The 20,387-nt window shown below is 45.5% G+C and overlaps 2 protein-coding genes and 1 long non-coding RNA gene across 4 annotated transcripts in view; 1 reads left to right on the top strand and 2 right to left on the bottom strand.

Annotated features, from left to right (window-relative positions):
• The window catches only part of CARD6 (caspase recruitment domain family member 6), an 8,405-nt gene extending 3,821 nt beyond the window's left edge, over window positions 1-4,584 (bottom strand). Inside the window, exons 1-2 of one of the 2 annotated variants that reach the window (XM_006774549.2) lie at window positions 3,792-4,584; window positions 1,624-2,181 (exon numbers count right to left, since the gene is read on the bottom strand). In XM_006774549.2, coding sequence (XP_006774612.1) covers window positions 1,624-2,181; window positions 3,792-4,074 — 841 coding nt within the window. In that variant the 5' untranslated portion in view covers window positions 4,075-4,584. The remainder of the gene's footprint in view (window positions 1-1,623; window positions 2,182-3,791) is intronic. The other variant, XM_006774550.2, reaches the window with a different exon arrangement.
• Window positions 4,585-5,605: 1,021 nt separating this feature from the next.
• Window positions 5,606-5,816, bottom strand: LOC107184785. The gene is made up of 2 exons (XR_001515691.1): window positions 5,774-5,816; window positions 5,606-5,659 (listed from the first exon to the last, which is right to left on the bottom strand). It is a non-coding gene; the product is annotated as an uncharacterized LOC107184785 (long non-coding RNA).
• Window positions 5,817-8,092: 2,276 nt separating this feature from the next.
• RPL37 (ribosomal protein L37) lies at window positions 8,093-11,072 on the top strand. Its single transcript, XM_006774548.2, has 4 exons — window positions 8,093-8,200; window positions 8,899-9,034; window positions 9,145-9,229; window positions 10,957-11,072. Exons 1-4 carry the CDS (start codon window positions 8,198-8,200, stop codon window positions 11,024-11,026), a joined length of 294 nt encoding a protein of 97 aa, XP_006774611.1. The 5' UTR covers window positions 8,093-8,197; the 3' UTR covers window positions 11,027-11,072.
• Window positions 11,073-20,387: the final 9,315 nt, after the last annotated feature.

Here is a 20,387-nt window from a genome sequence, read left to right as displayed (position 1 = left end):
CTCTTTCCCCACCCAGAACTGGATTTGGAATCCCCCAGGATTTGGACGGAATGGGAGATGGTAGTCATGTTTCCCTTCTCTACTCAGAACTTGGTGATGTTTATTTTCTTAGACAAGCTCTCCCCAAATAAAGCACTTGTCATATTTTGAAATTTCAAAAAGCTGTGGCACATTTACACAATGTAATAGTTCTTGGCCATAAAAAAGGGAGGAAATCTTACCTTTTGTGGTTGGACCCAGAGAGCATTATACTAAATGAAATAAGCCAGTCAGCGAAAGACAAATACCATATGATTTCACTCATATGTGGAATCTAATGAACAAACTGACAAACAAAATAGAAACAGACTCATAGAAGAGAACAGACTGACAGCTATCAGAGGGCATGGGGTAGGGAGACAGGGTGAAAAAGGTAAAGGGATGAAGGGAGGAGGAATAAACCTCATAGACACAGATGACAGCACGGTGATTACCAGAAGGAAAGAGGGGTGTGGAGCTAAGAGAGGGCATGGGGGGATACATGGTGACAAAAGGAAACTTGACTTAGGGTGGTGAACACCCTACAATATACAGATGATATAGCATTGTACACCTGACATTTATATAGTTTTATTAAACAATGTCACTCCAATAAATTCAATAATAATAAATATTTTTTTAAAAAATAAAAAAATATTCTAATTGAAGATGCCAGTATAGTTTCCCAAGATAGCAATATATGGACTGGGTCAAGCCACGTAACAGTATTTTGCGATTTTATCCATTCATCACAAACTCCTCTCCTGTTTTCATTTCAATAATTAGGCCCATAATCACCATAGCCCAGCGGTCTCAACCTGTGGGTCGCAACCCCTTTGGCGGTCAAACGACCCTTTCACAGGGGTCGCCTAAGACCATCCTGCATATCAGACATTTACATTATGATTCATAACAGTAGCAACATTAGTTATGAAGTAGCCACGAAAACAATTTTATGGTTGGGGGCACAACATGAGGAACTGTATTTAAAGGGCCAGAAGGTTGAGAACCACTGCCATAGTCCATTGGCTCTAAAATGACCAAAGAGACTTAAGGAATAGAAGATGACACCTAAAATGAGTGTGTAGCAGCCCTAGCCGGTTTGGCTCAGTGGATAAGAGCATCAGCCTACCAATTGAAGTGTCCCAGGGTCAGTTCTGGTCAAGGGCACATGCCCAGGTTGTGGGCTCAATCCCCAGTAGGGGGCATGCAGGAGGCAGCAGATCAGTGATTTTCTCTCATCATTGATGTTTCTCTCTCTCTCTCTCCCTCTCCCTCTCTGAAATCAATAAAAATATATATATAAAACAATAAAAAATAAATACAATAAAATGAGTGTCTAGCAACTCTTATATGTGTGACAGAGGTGAGAGCAGAAACCTACACCTGCACTCCACATTCAAGTTGGCTTATCCTGTCCAGCATTTCTCAGGTGCGGGGTCTCCCTCCCGGTCAACGTCACCTCTGAGGACAGTCCAGGCTAGAGAGGCACAAGGAATTTCTGAGAGGCTGCTCTTCGGCTGCCGTCTGTGCCCTCCCTCATCCTGTCTCTCCATTATGTGACCTAAAAATAGGCTGTTGCCTAACGATCACGTCATTTCATACCTTCCATACTTTCCTCCTCCTCTTCCTCCAGCGGCATGCCGGGTTCTGAATCACCATAACTCTCCTGGTCACCGGAGAACTCTGCGGTTTCTGAATACACAGGGTCCTCTTCCCCTCCGTAGACAAGGTACTCTGGGCCGTCATGATCGTCTCCTTCCATGGTGCTTTCTGCATCTTCGGAGAATACAGCCGACTCTAGATACTCCTCTTCTCCTGAGTATAAAGCATCATCGGGCTCGTCGTACCTCTGTTGGTCCTGTGAATAGTCAGGAGTTCCTGAAATTTCAGACTCAACATTCTCTACTGAATGCGGCACAGTGGTGGTTGGCGGGTCGTATGCCTTCTCGTTTTCCCGTGAGGACCATGCCATCTCGCCATCACCACTTTCCTTGTCCCTGAACATCTCAGAGGTTTCCACATCCACATGCTCTTTCTCTTTAAAGGACACGGTGATCTCAGAACTCTCAGGCTGTTTCTTTCCCGGGAAAAATGGATCTTCCGAATTCTTGCTTACCCCTGTAGACTGAGGAGATTCTGTATGTTCATGTTTTAAAGATTCTGAAAAGAACAAGAAAGGTAGGGGGTTTTTCACTTTGTTTTCCAAGTTCAAAAAAAAAATTTTCTATTTACTTGTGTTTCTGAGGCCTCGAAGCGTTATCTCTCTTCTTTATGTCACTGGAGGATAGGAATACCTACCCCTTCCAACACAAATGGCAATAAGTCAACTTTCAGAACCTGCTTTTCCCACTGGAAAAGGATCAGAACGCACTCCTGCCTTGCTCAAATTCCAAGTCTTGCCCTAACCGGTTTGGCTCAGTGGATAGAGCACTGGCCTGCGGACTCAAGGGTCCCAGGTTCGATTCTGGTCAAGGGCGTGTACCTTGGTTGCGGGCACATACCCAGTAGGGAGTGTGCAGGAGGCAGCTGATCGATGTTTCTCTCTCATCGGTGTCTCTAACTCTCTATCCCTCTCCATTCCTCTCTGTAAAAAATCAATAATAATAATAAAAAATTCCAAGTCTTTCACATAAAACTCAAGTGTCAAACGAACAGAACAAAATGTGAACCTTATGAACAGCCCTAACTTGTGGATTTACTGTGACCCCAAACCAGCTCCGAACTCCTAGGGCCGTTGGTAATGAAGTCTGGTCCTAATAATTTCTAGTCAGGAAGCAAAGAGCTCTAATTTGGAATAGTAAATCCTAGAAATAAATAGTAAGACCCATTTCTTTAAGCCAGGGGTCCTCAAATTTTTTAAACAGGGGGCCAGTTCACTGTCCCTCAGACCGTTGGAGGGCCGGACTATAGTTAAAAAAAACTATGAACAAATTCCTATGCACACAGCACGTATCTTATTTTGAAGTAAAAAAACAAAACGGGAACAAATACAATATTTGTATTTGCATGTGGCCCGCGGGCAGTAGTTTGAGGACCCCTGCTTTAAGCAAACGGGTCTTGTCCCACATTAGGGACCATTAACATAAACCTTTTACCTGAGACTGCACCTCTGTAACACCTCTTAAAGTAATCTTCAATAGCCTTAGGTTCCCATAAAAGGAGCTACACTAGCCCCTGGCGGTAACCTACAAAATTGCTAACCAATCCATTCCGGAAGGATTGCTCCCTCGTTTGCCTGATTATCTCTGCACATTGGGAAATTAGGATTGGAATTACTTCAGAGGGTTCCCCAGAAAAGGAAGTGACTGACCCACCAGCAAGGGGATTATTTTCCAAATAGTTACACAAGGTGAACAATGCAGGCTGTGGTTTGGGGATTGCTTATATTCAGGAATTCACTTACTAGACAAAGAAATCCCTGATATGGCCCCTGTCGTCTCTGTCCAGCTGTAAATATTTGGGGATGTCTCTCATAATAATGAGGAGTCTATACCGGCACTAAAACCATTGCTAATTTTGGACACAGTTTAAAGAAAAAATTATCGACCCCCTAAACTGATAAAATACATTATTCCCTGCTTTTTATCTGCTGGCCACTTCCTCTTTATCATATTTCAGTGAAAAATTATCTCTGGTAGAAAGACAAATAAAAATAAAAGATGATCAGTTTCTTTTTTTCTTTTCTTTTTCCAGGAAATTTGCCTCATTTCTTTCATTCCCCTACCCCTCACCCCCTCCCCACCAAAAAAAAGTGTAGAAATTCAACTTACCGTGCCTTAAGCCCCAAGTGGTCGCTGACTCTGGAAAAGTACTAAATAAACATTTGAGGAAATGCTGACAACTGTCTTCTCCCTTTTTCTGCACCAAGATCAACAGCTTCCGACTTTTCTTCAGAGGGTCTGGGATGTCCTCCAGCGCCTCATACTCGTCCTCAGAAATCAGCCTCCGAGAGGTTAGGGAATCTAGGATCGAGTCCAGGTCTTGCTGGAGGATTTCCAGTAACTTCTTTCGCTCTCTTTCTATAATCTCGGAGGGAGCACTCCCGGTGGCCATGGCTCTAGCTTTCTCTAGGGCAGGAACTGGATTACCAAGCCCTTCCAGTGGATTAACACATGGAGGCGGGACCCAGCAGCAAATTGTTGCCACATGCTGCAGAGGAAGGTCAGCTCCCGAGGGCGGCAGAGGAGCTGCCTCAGAGGAGGTCGGCGAGGTTGTCACAAAACCTGCTCCCGACAAAGAGGAAACCGGGCCAAAACTGTGGCAGGAAAGGCTGATCTGCAGACAAGGAAGTGCAAACAAAGGGCAAAGCCAAGCAGAGGGAAAGCAGGCTGAATTGGCTAACCACTAACGACCTCACGGCAGGAAACAGAGAAACCAACGGGAGAGCAGAGTCCAGCCTCGGAGGAAGCAGGAGAGAAGGAAGACGGGTCTGATTAATATTGATACGGAAATTCTGGACTGGAACGCACAGGGATCCCCCGGGCAGGGTGGCTTCCCAGGGCTCTTGGTCCTTCGGAGTCCACGTGCAGGTGGCAGCCAATCACTGATTCTCTCTCATCATCGATGTTTCTCTCTCTCCCCTTCTCCCTTCCTCTCTCTGAAATCAATAAACATGTTTTTAAAAATATGTTTTAAAGGATCAAATTGAAATGTCTGTGTACTTATCCTCAGAACAAGCCATAAAATCTCAAGAAAGAAAAGTGGTTTTTTAAAAAGGGAAAGATTAATCCTATTTGGCAAAGATTAAATATGTCAACGCTGCCTATTGTTGGAGGAGCAGATACAAAAAAGGCAAGGCAGGGGGAGAATCCAGCCCGAAGCCCTCCCAGCCCCTGCCTTCGGGTTGGTTGTTTATCTGCTCTTTCGATCACTTGACTCAGTCTCAGCATGACCAGGTCCCAGGGTCAAATCCTCTGAGAAGTCTCTCTTTTTAAAAAAAATATATATTTTTACTAATTTCAGAGAGGAGTTGTTTCAGACCAATGCCCCAGAAATGTATGTACAATGTCTGCATTACAAAACTTTTTATAACAGAAAATTAAGAATAACCAAAATGTATCAAAATAACCAAAATTTCCATAAATTGTGGAATACATGTTGATACATTAACAATGAAACACCAAAAAGTGGTTAAAAAGATTAAGTAAATCTGTACATATTGACAAGTAGTGATACCCAGGATATATTGTTACAGAAAACAAGTTATAGATCCCATTTTTGTTTAAAAATTAATGTGTATAGTGTACATATGTGTATATAGAGATTTAAAAGAACACAGCTACAAAAGATACCCAATTGTAACACTGGTGTGTGATAACAGAGGGGGTCAAACTTTCTACTTTAAAAATTACTATATATTATTTTTTTGTTTGTTATTAACAGACTTTGATTTTTTAAAACAATTTAGTTGGGCCCTGGCGGGTTTGGCTCAGTGGATAGAGCGTCGGCCTGGGGACTGAGGGGTCCCGGGTTCCATTCTGGTCAAGGGCATGTGCCTTGGTTGTGGGCACATCCCCAGTGGGAGGTGTGTAGGAGGCAGCTGATTGATGTTTCTCTCTCATTAGATGTTTCTCTTTGCTTTTTCCCCCAGCACCTAGAAAAGAGCCTGGTAGTTATGTTAACATAACAACATTCAAACCTGTACGTAATTCTTTAAGGTGGGTGGTCATGCCCAAGCATGTAACTTTTTAGTAAAATGTTTCTCTTTGCTTTTTCCCCCAGCATCTAGAAAAGAGCCATAACAACTTCAAACCTGTACGTAATTCTTGTGAGTTTATTTGAGCCAAATTCTCAATGTATTGGGATAATGCTCTGGAGAAGGCAGTTTTTCACCTTGTTTTATACACTACAATCAAAAGAGGAGGCATAAGTAGGTTACATGAAATCCACTGGTGATAGATTACGGAGGTTCTGAAATCAATAAAAGTATATTTTTAAAAATAAGTAAAATGATAGACTGTTGAGTGTTTCCTTCCCACGTCCTGCATGGATCAGGGTTCAGGAACTGGAAGCAGAGCCGCACACAAATGAAAATGAAAAGACAAAAGATAATTGGAAATATTGGGGGACCAGGCGGGCAAGTCCAACTCAAGGGGAAGGACTTCCACCCATGCTCAGGCCTCACCAAGCTTTTATTGATCTGGGATGCACCCATAGGTACCCCTTAGGCAGGCGACCCCTGGCACAGGCAGACTAGCCCATCAGCAAGGATTTACATAATAATAAATGGGGAAGTTGCTTCAGCTACCACTGTCTGGACAAACAGAGGTGGCGGGCGCCTAGCTCAGACCTTTGCTAGGGCTTCAAAGGCACCCAGCCTTGCGTGAGGGGGGGCGGGGGTATCAGATAGTGAAGGCAATAAACAGTTTCCCACAATAGACACATACTTCTGGTACTCAGGTGAGTACTGGATAGCTAACAGTCAACAATTAACAAGATAACAATAACAATGAAGGAATTCATGGTCTCTGTCCTGGCACCCAGGTGGATTTGGTTGTGCCCTGAGGGCTCAGGAAAAAGGGAAGTTACAAATTACCCTGACATTGCATAGGTATATGTTATCTTAGCTGCAAAAAGACCAGAAGCTTCAGTTATGGTAGAAATTGACCTTGTCAGGGAAAATACTGGCCTAGGACATGACTACTCACCAGAAATGCTTTTAGTTAGTTTTCATTTCAGACAACCCTTTGTGGTTACGTTAGGTCTTTGAGTTTTCAAGACTGCCATGCAGCCTTCCCTGATCGTGTCAGGTTAGCAAGTGGCCTCCCGCTCCCTGGTGATTAGGCTGAGCCTATGGGCACCCATCAACTGTTCACCCTCAAAATTAAACCTGATTCCTAGGTTCATCTTGTTCTGCTAGCGGTCAGTCTCGCTTGCTGGTATTTCACATGGGACAGGTATAGGGTTCTTGGTTTGCTTTCTTTCTTTATTATATGTTTTATTGATTTTTTACAGAGAGGAAGGGAGAGGGATAGAGTTAGAAACACGATCAGCTGCGTCCTGCACACTCCCCACTGGGGATGTGTCCGCAACCGGAGATCAAACCTGGGACCCTTCAGTCCGCAGGCCGATGGATGCTCTATCCACTGAGCCAAACCGGTTAGGGCATCTTGGTTTGCTTTAGAAGGCACATTCTATGGTTATTTGGGATCGTTTTCCCCTGTGATTTTTAAATGTTTGCATTGTTTATACCGGTTTTTTTTGCAAGGGTTGGGGCTTTGTTGAATAAGAGTTTACAACTGGATTCACGCTTATCGAGGTCTGGGAACCACCAAGTTAGAAACTATTTGGAAAGCGTTTCCTCAGTACGGACTTCCAGACCCCAAGCTGCTGACTCGGCTTCTTCACGCCTCCACGCGTGGCCCCGCCCACGTGGCTCGGGGGCTGAGCCTCCACCTATGAACACGGAGGTCCTGGTTGGGTTCCCCGGGTGCGGGTTCGATCCCCAATGTGGGGTGCGCAGGAGGGAGCTGATCCATGATTCTCTCTTCATTGACGTTTCTATTTTCCTCCCCCGCTCCCTCTCTGAAATAAATAAAACATTTTTTTCCTTAAAAAAAAACCCAAAAAACCCCAGGTGTGATTCCTGGGCACAATGCATTTCGGAAACAAAATTGTGCCTCTAAACTACGAGTTATAAAACACACGATTTGCTTGGGTTTTCCGATTCTGAGTCTCGGTCCACGAAGCAACCTCAGCTCAGCGGCAGGGCGAGTGGGGAGCAACCTGGGGGACTCGGCTTCTCCGCGTAGGGGTCCCAGTCCGACCCGCGCCCCCTGCACACGCCCCGCGCGGATTCGCGGCGCGGGGACCCCCGGCAGGGCCAGCGTCACCCTCCAGGTTCCCCAGCAGATCGACCGGGAACCCGCGATGTGGTCACAACTCTGACAAATCCAGCGAAGGCCCAGGAGCAGGTCCAGCAGCAGGAGCAGAGGGAGGAGCAGCAGCACCTAGAGCCCAGTCCTGGTCCCGCCCGCCTGACCAAATAGGGAGCTAAACTCCTATTGGTCCCGTCTGGCTCCGGAACCTCCTTTCTACCCAGCTCACCGCGGCGACGGACACTTGAGAACGACGCACCGCGCCCGCCGGAAGTACTTCCCTGAGCGGAAGCTTCTCTGCGCGATATAGCGGAAGTGTCTTCTCTTCCGGCCTTTTTGGTCTCGGCGGCAGAAGCAAGATGGTGAGTTGGTTGCAAGGGCTGTTCTAATCGCCTTCCATCCTCGTCCCCCGCGCCTCGCTCCTCGCTCTCCGTGGGGGTCCTGGCAAGGTCCCCGATTAGGGCAGCGGGTGGACAGGAAAGGGACTCGCTGTGGCCCTCAAGACCCAGAAGAATGTCTCCTCACTCATTGTACCTGGGGTGCTGAGCCTGTAGTCGTGGAACCGGAGCCGCTTTAGGTCCGTTGCTGCGATCGGAGCTTTGGGCTCCCACACCGCCCTGCCCGCGGGTGGGCACGGAAGGAAGCAGCAGCTTGGTTTGGAGTGTTGGGCGCTGTAAGCAAAGGAGTTAGTTGGTGGCGGTGTCGGGCCGGCTCCCTAAGGCTCTGGGGTGAGGGTAGGTAGGAAAAACACAGTTATTTCTCTTCCTCTCACCCCCCGCCCCCCTCAAATGTAGCAGATTTCAAAACACAGCACCTCTTGCGTAAAGCCGTGAAAGGCCGGTGGTGACTTATTTTCCGTTTAAAGGTTTTTATTGATAGAATCTCTGGTCCGGTTACTGCCTTTCCCCACCAGCCGGGACATGTCGGGTAGTGGTTTCTGATCGAGCCTTTCAGGAAAGAACCAAACTTCCCCCGCGGCTCCAGCCCGGGGGGCGGCCCCGTCTCTAGTTTCCGGGCCCGACGCGACCAGTGGCTGAGTTGTTTGCCCCTCCGTTTGCAGACGAAGGGGACGTCCTCGTTCGGCAAGCGCCGCAACAAGACGCACACGCTGTGCCGCCGCTGCGGCTCCAAGGCCTACCACCTGCAGAAGTCCACGTGCGGCAAGTGCGGCTACCCCGCCAAGCGCAAGAGGAAGTGTGAGCGCGGGGGGCGCCGGGGGCGGGGGCGGCCTGGAGCTGGGCGCAGGTTAACGCCAATGGCGAACCCGGGGGAGCCCTGCAGGCCCTGACCCGCGTCTGTGTTGCAGATAACTGGAGTGCCAAGGCCAAGCGACGGAACACCACCGGGACGGGTCGCATGCGGCACCTGAAAATCGTGTACCGCCGGTTCAGGTACAGCTTCGTGGGCGGTGTGAGCGAGCGTGGAGGGGACCGTCTGGTTCACTCGGGTGTAAAATAGGGGTGCTGTCCCGACGAGGGGGGAGAGGGTGTTGGAAGGTGTTTCCTGCCACTGCCGCCCTCGGACCCATTACATCTAGGTTTTATTAATCTTTCAGTGAACTGCAGTGTGAGTTGTAAATGTCTAGGGCCGTGGTTGGCACACTGCGGCTCGCGAGCCACATGCAGCTCTTTGGCCCCTTGAGTGTGGCTCTTCCTAAGCCTTAGGAGTACTCTAAGTTAATAACAATGTACCTACCTATATAGTTTACGTTTAAAAAAAATTTGGCTCTCAAAAGAAATTTCAATCGTTGTACTGTTAATGTTTGGGTCTGTTGACTAATGAGTTTGCCGACCACTGGTCTAGGGCGTGATTTGAGCTACAGTCTCAAAATGTGATGGTATTTATTAGTAATGGCTACCGCTCACATTCTTGCCTAAACTCGTCGTGGCAGTGGGTGTGTGAATGAGGTCTGGGGTTTTGTGGCTTTGGGCACGTCCCCTGTAGAGAACTTGTCAGTTGCTGTTGCAGTTGTACAGAGAGAATTCTTCAGTCTTGTTACTGAAAGTCAGGCCTTAAAAGTTCTTTAGAAATGCAGGGATTTCGGCCCCAGCCTAGACTCATAAACTGCGTTGTAATGGTAGGTTTTTAAGCATTAACTGATCAAAAGTCTCAACTGAGGTGATCCCTTGTGTGTGCAGCTGCCCTGTGCAGTGTGGGATTTTAGCAGAATCCTTGGCTTTTCTGCCCACTCCGCTCCACATTTCCTAATTTCAAAGGATCAGGAAGCAGCGGCTTTGTAAGCAGTGCCCTTTGCTGTGTCCGTGTGCTGAGGTGATCTTTATTGGGCACAGTGGAGTGGACTTCTTGTTGAGGGGTCAGCTGGTGGCCCATGATGCAGGGCTTAGAGCACGAACTGAACCAGACGTGACCCTTTCTGAGCCTCAATTCACAGTCTTCAAGGCGGGTAACAGCACTTTCCTTAGAGTAGGTGTGAATAGTGAATGAGTTGGAATGTGAAGCCTTGTCCAGCAGCTTAGAAAATACCTGCATTAAATGTGCTCATTGTGCTTCCTTCGCTAAGGGAAGGCAGTTAAAACCTCTGCCTCAGCACAGGGACCCGTTTTCACAAAGACCTTGGGTCTCTCAACAGGTGGTGGGGAAATACTAGTCCAGTGGTCAGCACAACCTAGTGCAGCGATGGCGAACCTTTTGAGCTCGGCGTGTCAGCATTTTGAAAAACCCTAACTCAGAGGTGCCGTGTCACATATAGAGATTTTTTGATATTTGCAACTATAGTAAAACAAAGATTTATATTTTTGATATTTATTTTACATATTTAAATGCCATTTAACAAGGAAAAATCGACCAAAAAAATGAGTTCGCGTGTCACCTCTGACACCCGTGTCATAGGTTCGCCATCACAGACCTAGTACACTGTTGAGTTTACTTTTCAAGTGCAGTTACCTATATCCCTGAAATAGATACCTGGAAGCAGAAGGACGCAAATGAACTGTTGGAGCTTATCAGTGATGCTGTACAAATAAATGTCTGAACATATGAATGCGATATTGATTTCAACATATAACTGAGATAAGCTCGTTAAAATCTGTTTTAGCAAAAAATAAGATGTATGTGTGGCGTTGCTGAGGTAACAGTTCTTGTTTTTAACTTGGTGCAGGCATGGATTCCGTGAAGGAACAACTCCTAAACCCAAGAGGGCAGCTGTTGCCGCATCCAGTTCATCTTAAGGATTTCAGTGATTAGTCGCGCAATAAATCTCGGTTTTCAAAAATATCTTGTGTGCTAAGGTATTTTTAATAGGCTTGTAGTGTTAACGAACTATACTTGGTGTGGGACAACTTACTATCAGATGTACTTGTTCAGTGGTGGCCTGGGAGTAATAACTTTTGTGCTGGGTTGCGATGCTGCTTGAGGATGAGAGCCAAGTGGAATTCCAGGTTCCTTCAAGCAGACAACACTGGAAGATGTAAAGAATACGGTAAGCCCTAGCTGGATTGGCTCTGGATAGAGCGTGTGGACTGAAGGGTCCTGGGTTCGATTCCAGGTCAGGGCACATACAAATACATTTTTTTAAAAAATATAGTAAGCGGTCTGGCTGGCTTGTCACAGTGGTTGAGCATTGACCTATGAACCAGGAGGTCACAGTTGGATTACTGGTCAAGGCACATGGGTGGGTTTTGGGCTGGATCCCCACTGTGGGGCGTGCAGTAGGCAGCCAATCGATGAGACTCATGATTGATGTTCTATCTCTCCCTCTGAAATCAATAGAAGTACATTTTTTAAAAAATAGTAAGAGGTAAAGTTATACAGTTTATGTGGCTTATGGATATTTAACATGTTAGGAGTAAATTAAAGCGTAAATTCCTTTTAGCAACATTCATTTGCTATAGAGCAGTGGTTCTCAACCTTGGCTGCACATTAGAGTCTGATTCCCAGGTGATTCTAATGTGCAGCCAAGGTTGAGAACCACTGCTATAGGGTAATGACTTTGGGGAGTGGTTGTCAATCCTATACAATAGGGCTTAGAGCAGTGATGGCGAACCTTTTGAGCTTGGTGTGTCAGCATTCTGAAAAACCCTAACTTAACTCTGGTGCCGTGTCACATGTAGAAATTTTTTGATATTTGCAACCATAGTAAAACATTTTTGATATTTATTTTACATATTTAAATGCCATTTACCAAAGAAAAATCAACCAAAAATATGAGTTCGTGTGTCACTTCAGACACGCATGTCATAGGTTCGCCATCACTGGCTTAGAGTTACCAGTGAGATATGAAGGTTAGAGGTCAAATGAATTTTTTAAATATGTTGTGGGTTTTTGGTTTGTTTTTAAAGAGTAAGGGAGAGGGGTAGAGAGATGGCAATATCCATGAGAGGAACATCATCAATCCACTGCCTGCTGCATGATCCTCCTGGGGATTGAGCCTGCACCCTGGGCATGTGCCCTGACCAGGAATAGAACCGGCTACCTCTTGTTTGCTAGGTCATTGCTCAACTGCTGAGCCACACCAGCCCGGCTAAGGGTCAAATGAATTCTATTTTAATTCATTCCAGTATCCAAAATGCTTTAACTCAATCCAGTACCTAACATTGTCAATGGGTTTAAGTGAAAAACCAAAGCAACCCACTAGGTGTGTGGAATTGGCCAGGGCCATATGCAAATGCAGTGGATTGAGTAGGAAAGGAATGCCAAGTAGAAACTTACTGTAGACTAAAGGCAATGATAGATTGATCCCTGGTAGAACTTTGTTAACCTTCAGCTGTGGGTGACCAAGGGTTTTTCTGTGTTAAAGTGCTCTGGGATATTGTGCCATGCTTTCCCAGTTTGGTGGCTTATTGCCAGAGTTCGGAAAAGAGACAACTTTGTTGGACTGCTGAGTGAGGACAGATCACACAGCACAAGTGTTTTTGGAACAGTCACCATAAAATAGCAAAGTGCTGAGCTGCTGTCTAACTTGTAGCTTCTCATCTTAGGGTAGCATCCTTAACCTGGCCTTCAGTGGGTTCTTGCGATCTTCATTGCCTCACCAGCTTGGTCTTTATGGTGCTCTAGAATGCTTTCCCGAGGTACTAATTACTGCCCTCGGCCTGCTTTTCCCTCAGCTTATATTCATTGTATAGAAGCCCCTGCTGATGGGAATCTCCATTGGGCTGCCTCCCAATATATGAAATAGTACTTTGGCTTGCTGAACTGAAATCCGACTTGCTCTCCAGACCTTTCTGAAATTTCATTATTACTAATGGCTGATTACTGAGTGATAGAGGGCGATTAAGATAGGTAGCACTCTGGAGTACATGATGTTGGTAGTTTCCTGAGGCAAGAAAAGCCCCATTCTGATAGTGTTAGACTTACATGGCTTTGCAAATAGATACCGAGCAAATGTAAAAAGTATTTGCTCTCCAAAATGTGTAGTGATTTGAACTCCTGAGTTATTATGTAGAGAAAATAAGTCCTTTAAGGGAAAGATCTTTAAAAAACTGATAAAACAGGGTATTGGAGAAAGGTCTAGCTTCCTCAAGTTGGGGCAGGTGGTAGAAGTGACTGAGGAGGTAGCAAATATACCAGGTGACAAATGGTATTTCAGAAACAGCCACCTTGGGCAAACTGGAGGAAGAAAGAGTTGGCTGTATATGGTTCAGCCACCTCAGGAGAGAAGGTGAAGTCATCGAAAACTGATTATGGTCCCTGTGTCCCAGGGGAGCAGCCCTCAGAAGTAAGCAGCTTCTCCAGGGAGGACAGGCGGGAAGCAGGAGGCCTCAGAGGGAAGTGCTGTCCAATTAGGGATGGCTCTGGAGAGCTCTGGGAACAGCTGGTGGAGGCACAGCATGGCACAGTGCTTTTAGGGCTGCGAGGGACTTCTGGTGGTGGAAGCAAACTCCTTTCCTTTGGAGAGGAGACAGCCAAGGCACAGGGTCCCTGGTAAAGGTGTACATTTGCTGGTAAAGATTCAGACAACAGTGGATGTTGTTGGAATGCATTCCTTTAATTAGGACCTTATGGTACAATGAAGAATTAGTTTCGTAGCAAATTTGTCTTCATAATAGAATCCTTACTCATCTATGGCCTGGACACGGAACCTTAGTGCTAATCATACCTTGCAATATAAAGAGGTCAAGATACCACTCAAATAATTTTATCACTGGATTACATTTTTATGTGGTAATAGCAAGCCATTTTCCAGTTATATTGATCAGAGCAAATCTGCCCTTTCCTGATACCCTCCCTCAAAAAAAAAATATATGAGGACATATTATGGAATAAAGTCTTCAATAGTTAACAGTTTTAAATTTTGAATGAATTTTTTCATCAAAGAGACAACTCTTAGACTCTAAATAGATGAACTAATAGACTTAAGGGCAGTAACATTCTGTCTCATGGTATTTATCATTGTCTTGAGTTTAGACCAGAGGTGGGGAAAGTCCGGCCCATTGGCTATATAAGGCCTATGAAATCATTTGGTCTGGCCCTGCCTAGGCATTGGGGGAAGTGAGACTCGACCTGCATGAATCTGACCTGGCCAATACAAGTGTCTAAAATGTGCCAAACGAGCATTGTTTAACAAATTCGTGAGCCACAAATGCAAACTGCTTATGTAGTTTTAAATATTTCAGTAGCCACATTTAAAAATGTAAAAAAGTGAAGCTAATTTCAGTGTGCTATTTCAACAGTATTTCCAACATATCATTTACTGTGTAATCAGTATAAAGAAATTACTGAGCTCTTTTACATTCCCTTCCATATCAAGTCTTCAATACACAGTGTATATTGGACACTCAACACATCTCCATTCAAACTAGTCATATTTCAAATGCTCAGTAGCTGTATGTGGCTAGTGGTTACCCTCCTGGGTAGCACAAGCCTACACAGGAACAAGTTTATTTTGGGGTTGAGTGGTCATATGGTAAAGTCTTCACCACAAATAATGGTGCATTCACTAAGAATATAGGTACAATCAAAACACAAAAGTTACTAGCTTTTAGGTCAGTTATTAATTGAAACCCAGTGTTTTACCTATAAAATGGTTGTATCTACCTCATAATGTTGACTGTGAAATGTTGCTCTGAGAACAAAATAAGGTGGTGCATACAAAGTGCTCAGCATGGTTCCTAGCACTTGGTAAGAGTTTGATAAATGTTAGCAATTATTATCTTATATAATAAAAGCCTAATATGCAAATTGCCCCCTTGGGTGGTCATTCGACCAGTTCAACTGCTTGCTATGATGTGTGCTGACCACCAGGGGTGGCAGCAGAGGCGCTGCTGGCCTCGATGTGCCCGATGAGAGTGGGACCACCTCAGGATGGTGGAGCAGGTGAGCAGGCAGCGCCAGGTCAAAGCAGGTGTGAGCATGGGCTCAGTCACCCTGCAGATGGTGACCACCAGGGGGTGGGGCTGTCGCCTGCCCCCTCTCTCCCCCCCGACAGCTCCCAGATGTTGGGGGTGGGGGGGTGGGGGGGATGATTGCTCCTGCAGGCAGGATGGTGGAGCAGGTGAGGGTTGGCACCAGGCCAAGACAGGTGCCAGGCAGGACTGCAGGGGGGCAGGGACCTGATGTCTGCAGGCCACCAGCGGGACCCCATTGTGCACAAATTCGTGCACTGGGCCTCTAGTTACTATATAGATATCACTCTTCGATGAGGGGTATCATATTGATAATAGTCCAGATCTGAAATGACCCAATTACTAGGGGAAAATGGGAAACACTGACCCAGCATTTCCAATTCTAAACATGTATCCCACACAAGCCCTATAGCATGGGCGCAAACTTTCATGCCAGTGGGCATTTGTTGTATTTGTAGTATTAAATAGAAACAACTAAATCCCCTTAAGTAGAGGTTGTATTAAATAAGTTACAGTACATCCTTACAATGGAATAGTAATAGATTTTTTAAAAAAACAAAAAAGAACAGGCCTTTGTATAAAGCTATAATATAGTTTAGTATTGGTATAAGAATAAACAAAGCCCAGCCTGTGTGGCTCAGTGGTTGAGTGTCAACCTATGAACCAAGAGGTCACAGTTCAGTTATCCGTCAGGGCTCAATCCCCAGTAGGGGGCATACAGGAGGCAGCTGGTCAATGATTCTCATCATTGATGTTTCCATCTCTCCCTTTCCCTTCCTTTCTGAAATCTACACTAATAAAAGAAATATGTAAATTGTCACCACTCTGTTATACACCAGCCAATCAGGATGAGTATGCAAATTAACCCAACAAAGATGATGGGTTAATTTGCATATGCAGGTGCAGAGCAAAGACTGAAGGCTCCTGCCCTAGCGAAAACTACAGATGACTGAAGAGGCTTGGCTTCTCCGCTGCAGCTGGACCAAAGGCCTGGGTCCCGGGTGCCGGAGGAAAACCAGTCCTGGCAGTCGGGAAGGAAGGCCTATTGTGCAAATCTTCGTGTAACGGGCCTCTAGTAAAAAATAAGAATAGACATAAATCTGTGGGACATAATCACATCCTGAAATAAACCCAAACACATATAATAGAGTGATTTTTAACAAAGATGCCAAGGTAATTCCATGGAGAAAGAAGTCTTTTTAATAAACGGTCCTGAAACAATTAGATAATTGTGTGGGTGTGTGTGTAGGAGGGTAGTGGGTGGTGGTAGTGGGGACCCCCACACACCAGTAAGCAATTCTCAGACATCAGCAGGGCGTCCTTTAATTCTAGTCAATTCCCACATTACCTGGACACAGCAGCGAACCCCACAGGTTCAGTCTACAAGATTGCCATCACTTCAGAACCAGCTGCAAACCCACTGGTTATGACCCACTAGTTAAAAACAGAAGTTCTCACAATCCCCCTCCTGGGGGCTCTTTCCATGAACTTGATAGAATGGCCCACAGAACTCAGACCAAGATTTAGGAGTCACCTACACTAGTTAACGAGGGACAGTTACCCACAAACCAATTTTAATCACTGTCATTTCCTAGGGAGATTCTAATATAAATTGACTATCGATATTCTCTAAGTCAGGGGTCCTCAAACTATTTAAACAGGGGTCAGTTCACTGTCCCTCAGACAGTTGGAGGGTCGGACTATAGTTTAAAAAAAAAAACTATGAACAAATTCCTATGCACACTGCACGTATCTTATTTTGAAGTAAAAAAACATGTTTTCAGCGGGCCGCATGTGGCCCACAGGCCGTAGTTTGAGGACCCCTGCTCTAAGTGTTTGGTCCTTGGAACCCTTAACTCTGCAAACCGGGGAAATGTCATCCATTATCACTGATCCACTTGTTTGGTGAGGATGCCCAATCTTTGAAGCAATAGACGTGTGTTACAGGCATATTCCTGGCTATCTTTACCTGAATGTCTCTTAGGTAACCCTTTTAGGGTATCTATCACAATCTAGCAAAGTGCCTAATACCTACCTAGTTATGTTATAAATATTGGTTATTAGTTATCATGTAAGTACGGCTCAGCTAAGGGAATATTAGGCTGCATTAACAGCAGTGGAGTGCTCAGAATGTGTAGTTCTGGTCGCCATGTGTAGTGGTGGACACTGAGGAGGTGTAATGTCCCCGGTCAGTGTCAGGTGCACTAACACCGAGACGTCCTTAGGAAGAAAAGGCTGAGTGCTCAGCTCCCTAGGAACCTCTGAGGGGCTACAGAGGAAGCAGCTGACAGTGCCTGCTGAGACCCGAGGTCTCTGCCAGCGTTGGGTCACTGGTACGTCTTCATCAGCGCCGACAATTTGCTTTGCTAGGGGCAGAGTTACAACTGAAGCGCCTGGAAACAGGGTAGAAGCCACAGTCTACCTTATCTTTGTCTCTACGCCAGAAGATGCTGAACATGAGTATTATCTATTCTGGGGGGAGAGGGGATTCAGAGAACTGCCATCTGAGATTAGGAGCTCCTCCAGAGCAGGGAACATGACCCTTGTTCCCTATCTATCCGCAGTGTCTGTGGGCAGGTGTCAGATGCCTGAAGAAAAGAAGAGAGTGAAGGTTTGGGGAACAGATCAATGGGAGAATGAAAGGAAGGGAGAGTGGAAGAAAATGTGACAATTTTTTTTACAAAAAGGAATGAAGGAAAGAGAAAAGTAAATAAGGCTTCTTACTTTCTTAGAAACTGTAAATTGGATTCAGTTTTTAATGGGACAAAATGAAACAGCAGTAAAAGCTGCTTAGGCTAGACTGGGAGACTGGACAGGATGACTTCTAATCAATTCAATTATTTGATCTATGATTTTAGGTTTAATTTCTCCAACAATGCTTTTGAGTGCATAGTGGCATTTAATACTTATTTAACAGAATTATAGTCCAAAATAACGCCAAAGGGCCCAGCCAGTGTGGCTCAGTGGATTGATCGCTGTCCCATGCACTGAAAGATTGCTGGTTCGATTCCCGGTCAGTGCACAAGTCAGGATTTTGAATTTCAGGGCTCAATCCCAGCCAGGGGCATGCATCGATGTTCCATCCCTCTCTCCCTCTCCCTCCTTTCTCTCTAAAATAAATAAAAACATTTTAAAATAACACCAAAGTGGAAGCAAACTGATGTTTCCACTAAAAATAAGTTTGTATTACTTTCCTTTTCTCCCTGTAATTTTGTAACATACTTAAAAAAAAAAATTCTTTATTGTTGAAAGTATTACATATGTCCCCCTTTCCCCTCTTACTTTCTTCATTGGGTCTTTATAGTTTCAAGAAGAGATTGGCAGTGGGTTTGCAAAATTCCGCTTCGGTTTGTTCCCTGGTAAGATGCTCTATGGCTTAGTTGGCACTGTACACAGCTGAGGTAACTTGTGATTTTTTTTTCTTTTAAAGAAATAAACTTGCTGGGTTAAATTCTAGACATGATACACATTTAAAGTATTTTAAGATGCTATTTCGGGGGTGGGGAGATTAAAGTGTTTTTTCTCTAGGAGAATCTAGAGAGCTCTTTTACTTAGTGGAGATCCAAAAAGCTTTGAGCTGCAGAAACAAGGCAAACCACGGAAGGTGAAGAAATCAGCAAAAATCACAACAGTAACCACTGCACCGCCCCCAATATCTCAGTAATCAAAGATTTCTCAACTTTTTGGCCCTTTAAAATAGGAGCAGTCCATAATAAAGCGGGAACGGGTGATCTCTCCAAGGCTAGCTGTAACTGCTCTCTGCTTAGCCGATGTAATTCTAAGCTCCAAGGCTTTTGCTGCCCCCACCGCTACCTTGCTGGGGAAAAAAAACAGTGCTCCGTGCATGCCACTTTGATTTCCTAAACAAGGAGCATAGAAAAATCAGGACAGGTTGGTAACTTTCACCCGAAGAAAATAACATTTTTAGTCTTTTCCTTCTTAAATATTATTTTCATGAAGAGTCCAACTCTTTGCCCATTGACACTGGCCCAAATGCTATGACACTGCAAAACTGAGATCACATAAACAGTGTTGTTGTTTTTTACACTTGATTTTGCCCAAGTTGGAGAAACATAATTGAGTAATAGACACACTTACCATTTTGTTACAAATAATGTGTATTTATTAAAAATGAGTATACTTGCTCTACTTCCCTTGATATGGCATGATCCCATTTGTATAGGAAATAGTCTACATCTTACTCTCTCCAAGTACAATAAATACTTGTCCATCCCTGTCCGCTTCCTGTTGGGACCTCTGAAGAGGACAGTCACCACGCTGGTGGCCAGGATTTTGCACTCAGTGGTTCAGAGGCCCCCAGGCAGACTACATACTGTGACCAAAGGTGTGGAGTGTCTCTTCTGTTCAGATAGGATCTGTCATAAAGTTACCAAGTCAAGAATTCCAGAAAAAGTGTTTCACCCTTCACCTGCAGACCTGAAACATATGGTGGGACCCTCTAAACTGCATAGCGTGACCAGAATAAAAAGTACAAAAAGGCGTCCATGTTGGGGAAAAGATGTAATAAAGATGGCTGGATTAGAAAGAGTGCATATGCCTCAATTCCCAGGAACATCCCTCTGGCGAAGGCAACAGTGAAAGAGGTTACACATTAAGAATCAAGCCCGCAGGTGGTCGCAAGGAGCAGGTCAGGGCTCACCTGTCCCCCCCTCCCCCTCCCCCAGCACTGGGGAGTGAGTGCAGTGGCATGTGAGCCCCCCGAACCTAGGAGCAATGCAGTCCTAACGCCACAGCTGTTTCCGACTAAAACGTGCACATCATTTTTTGTTAAAGATGGTGAGAAAGTGTTCTAAAACAGCATATTTTAAAGGCTAGTCATTTCTACCGACTGAAAACAAATTGTCGACTGATCTGATGCACGCAACCCTAAGTCCAGTTTTCCGTTCAGTGAAAGCCTAGATTTGACGGGTCATCTAAAACATGAATTCCTAGACCTCAGAACGTCGGGGTAACACCCAGGCCTGGAACACAAATACAGCCCCTCATCCCCCCTCCCCGCCCGGCCCTTCCCGCAGAGCGGCTTGCAGGAGGGACTGTCTGGAAGGGGTCCGGGGGAGGCCGACCCACACGCTCCCCGGGCTGTCGCGGTGCCCAGGCGCACTCACTGGCCCAAAGTCAAACCCGAGCGGCGGGGGCGGGGGTGGAGTAACTCCCTCCCGGCAGCAAGTGACAAGCCCCGGGGGGCTCCGGGCTCCACCCGCGCAGGGAGCGTGCGAGGTGGGCA

Source organism: Myotis davidii, unplaced genomic scaffold (genome assembly GCF_000327345.1).
Source record: "Myotis davidii unplaced genomic scaffold, ASM32734v1 scaffold348, whole genome shotgun sequence".
Lineage (NCBI taxonomy): Eukaryota > Metazoa > Chordata > Mammalia > Chiroptera > Vespertilionidae > Myotis > Myotis davidii.
Note: the sequence above shows the minus strand (reverse complement) of the source record. Positions and strands in the feature narration are given on the sequence as shown.